We start from the raw sequence: 4,017 nt of genomic DNA on the forward strand, positions 1-4,017 counted from the left end.
TCTTCTTCTTCTTATTCTTCTGTTGGCTTTAACTTCTTGACAGTTTGAGTACCAGGCTTAGATCGATTGAAAGTATATATATATATATATAATAATATATAGAGTGGAATAAGGAACGGCTAGAGGTAGTACCGTTTTACAGTAATATGGTGCATAGTTTAATGAGTCACTGAGTGCTTGGCAAATGGCGTTCAGTCTGCACCTTCATGTTAGCCTGACATAACCAGCAATACTTTTTTTTGTAAATGAAAATATGTACTCATATAAAGATCTATATCTCCAAATTACTGAATTCCTTACTTCTTATTTTTTTAAATGTCTGGCGTAGAAGACTATCATAGAAATGTTGACAATACTAACATTTATCAACAGTCATATTTACCTGAATTGCACAGTTTACTTTTTGTTTATAAACCTTTATATTACAACACTAGATTAATGACCTAACGTAGGTAGCACATGCAGCACCACATAGCCGTTCACGCACCATGGAGGTGTTATTTATTTTAATTTTAAAGGCAGGTTAAAAAGAGTATAAATAAATGTAAGTGTGCGTGAAACTGTAATATACAGGTCAGACCATCGAAGTACCGATAAAATTGCTGTCATGTTTTCTGAATCGTAAAAAGGCATGGTACTTACTATAAAAGCATGTATTAGATGCAATATATATGTATATACATTGATACTATATACCGAATATTTGGTACATCTTATGTGTACATATACGATACATGCACATGTATATACTTATAAATTAGATGTCGTTCGTTATGATAGAGCTATTTTTAAAATTTCAATTTTTCGATACTTTTGATTTTTCTACTATGTTCATTGTTTGTTTTATATAATAACTGACTGATAGCAGAATTTGTGTCAGAAAATTAAAAGAATAGTATGAGAAACGTATGAGAACAAATATGGTATTGCATAAGGAAAGCAAATACAAACATAGAATAATTAAAAAAGAATGTAGAGCGTTAAAAGACATCCTTCGTTACAAAGTCTCATTTGTGCATTATCATAAGTATGCTTTGCACTTGAACAAAAAGAAAAAAAGAAAATTCACGAAATTCAGATTCAAGCATATGAGCCGTTTATTTTGAAAGTGGCCTATATATTATATAATATAATACTGGATCTGTGAAGAAAAAATAAATTGCGCCAACTAACATGGCGGCAGTTGGGAATCTTTGAATAGTTACTAGATCAAAGTACCTTCGTATTTTTCAGAACACTTTGAAAGTTCAATTTGTACTGTATCAGATAGAAAAAATGTACTGAGAAAATCTATCAATATTAGTGATATTCCTAGATATTGAGAATATTAAATACGTAGTATATTGAATATTTAAATCAATTGGAAATATTACATAAATATCATATATGTTATTTAAATATATGTATGTATTGTCACGTAAGGTTCATGGGGACTTCGATTTCTTCGATTACTAGAGTTCCAAGTACTAACCGAGCAAAATATCTTAGAAATTAATAAACAGGGAATCTTTTACTAGCAATAATAATACAAATCCTCAAGATGGATTTGCCTGAAAACTGTAAATGTATGAATTTGTATGAATTTGCTAAAAGAAAATCCAAGCAGCATTCTCATTTTCAATTATACCCGGAAAATACAAATTATTAACAGTTACGTATTGGCAGTGTTACAATTTCCTACTCACATATTTATTTAATACAGTTAAATTGTCATCCATCTTTGAGTAGAAAATTTTAATATTGCCAACATGTAACTATTACTTTATGTTTGCTGGATATACCCAGCATATTATATAATATATATTATAAAGTCTAGTATCACGAGATAAAAATTTACAACATAAATCTTCATGATCTTGGCGTACTTTAGCAGATCCGCATCGGTCAGCGCCCGGCGTGGTAGTTTCACTTCAAGTTTTTTGACTTCAGATGAAGGCCTAGTCCCTTTTTGTAGGGTTTCAAATACATTCCTTTGCCTAACGCGATGGCTTCCATTGTCTCGTTGTGCCTCTGGCTTTCCTTCAGTTCTTTCTTGCTTGCATTCGCATCGTTCACGGCTTTGGCTATACCTGCAGCTCCGCCAGCCAACGCTCCAGCGGCGCTGAGACCCGCAAACACTGGGACGAGAAACGGCAGGAAGCCTCCGACTTTGGACGGTACGGGTAGATGCGCGGTGTTCGCACGTTGCGCTTTCCACCTGCTCGTTTGACGGCAGCTTGTGCACCCTTGAGAGCAGATCTGATAGCTACTCCTGCATCGTTGCTAGGAATCATCGATCGTTTGGCTTCCTCGATGACTTTCCTCAGCGTTACAGTCTTTGGCTTCCTTTTCTTCTTCAGTCCCATACCCAGTTTTGATTTGGCACCCATTAACGCCAGACTGAGTGCGCTGGAGAATGGATGGAAAAAAGTTAGCGGTGGTGAAGGAACTGCATAGACCTGCCAGGAGAAATTACCAGCGCCGGCACGTTGACGTCCGTGGATTGGACGAGACTTGGCAAGCGGATCTCGTTAACATGTCAGCGTACGCCAGAGAGAACCGCGGATACAGGTATCTGCTCACCGTCATCGACATATTTTCAAAGTTTGCTTGGGCCGTGCCCACCAAGAGCAAGAACGCTAAAGACGTAACAGCAGCCTTGAGATCTGTACTGGCGAAGGGTCGAATTCCGAAGAAATTGCATGTTGACCAAGGCCGAGAGTTTTACAATTCCGAATTCAAGGATCTTATGCAAAAGCACGAAGTCAAGACCATACTTAAACGACCAAAGTTTAAAATCGGCGACAGAGTACGAATCAGCAAATTTAAACACATCTTCGAGAAGGGCTACACACCCAATTGGACAACCGAAATTTTCACCGTAAGTCGAGTGAAGAATACCGATCCGGTGACGTACAATCTCAAGGACTACCAGGATCATTCCATCGAAGGCGGCTTCTACGAGCATGAACTTACCAGCGTCAAATATCCCGATATATATCTTGTGGAGAAGATACTGAGGAAACGTGGAAACAAGCTATTTGTGAAATGGTTAGGGTTCGATGGTTCGCACAATATTTGGATCGATAAGTCGGATTTGTAGGCTTCACCGAGATGGGACAAGGTATGGAAATGGATAATTTTTTTCAGAAGAAGAAGACAATGTATAAAGAAACTATTATACATATTTTTTCTCATTTAGTACATTATTATTAATGCTGCTGCTGCTGCTGCTGCTGCTGCTACTACTGCTACTTCTATTGTTGTTCACATTACTGTAAAACCAAACAATTTTTGTTATAATCAAATTAAAATTAGTGAGAAAATGAAAGAGTGAAAAATACTTATAATAATTTTTCGATGCTTACCTTATAATCTTCTAAACCAAGTTTGATTGTTGTGACTTCTTTTATGGCTGTAACACCATTAATATCAATGACACATGTCACCTAGTTCAGAGCGCTGCTCATTCGTAAGGCATTTTTTATCGCGATACGAGTACTTTGTTCTAATCCATTTTCTAGCCATTCGACGGGAACGTAAACGTATGGAAATAGTTCAACGTAATAACTTTCCTCTGCCATTTTTGAACTGAGTCGTAGCAGTTGCAAGCGTCATTTTTAAAGCGTGCTCCCTACCTCTACCTCTCTATGTGACAAAGAGTGTGAGCGACTTCTGAGAATTATTTATTAAGATAACGCATAGAAGGAACAATCCAGATGGTTAGGAGCTGGCGTTGCATTGAAGGATCAAGTGATATGCAATAACGTAAAGCACACGTTGTCTTTATTTTCAATTTTTACATTTGTACATGTTTATTATATACATCTTACATTCTATAACCCCACGGTAGGGTGTCGGTCGTACCAGGGAGAATGACCCTCTTGTCGTCATTCCAGCTCAGTGCTACTTATCTCTGTTGTACGTTATGAACTTTATGTTTTCTACTTTGAATTAAATTTTGACATTTCATTAAATTTTGATGATGTAAAAGACATTGAATATAATCATCAAAGGTAATTGTTTTCAATGTGGAGG

The 4,017-nt window shown here is 36.6% G+C and overlaps 1 protein-coding gene across 1 annotated transcript; it reads left to right on the forward strand.

Annotated features, from left to right (window-relative positions):
• The first annotated feature begins 2,395 nt into the window (after window positions 1-2,395).
• Window positions 2,396-3,082, forward strand: LOC107270880. Its single transcript, XM_015746302.1, has one exon. It carries the CDS (start codon window positions 2,396-2,398, stop codon window positions 3,080-3,082), a length of 687 nt encoding a protein of 228 aa, XP_015601788.1.
• The last annotated feature ends 935 nt before the right edge of the window (window positions 3,083-4,017 follow it).

This window comes from Cephus cinctus, unplaced genomic scaffold (assembly GCF_000341935.2).
Source record: "Cephus cinctus unplaced genomic scaffold, Ccin1 Ccin1_scaffold0849, whole genome shotgun sequence".
In the NCBI taxonomy this organism is placed as follows: domain Eukaryota; kingdom Metazoa; phylum Arthropoda; class Insecta; order Hymenoptera; family Cephidae; genus Cephus; species Cephus cinctus.

Coding starts and splice junctions, on each gene's coding strand:
- LOC107270880 (XM_015746302.1), top strand. CDS start 2,396: ATGGATGGAAAAAAGTTAGCGGTGGTGAAGGAACTGCATAGACCTGCC.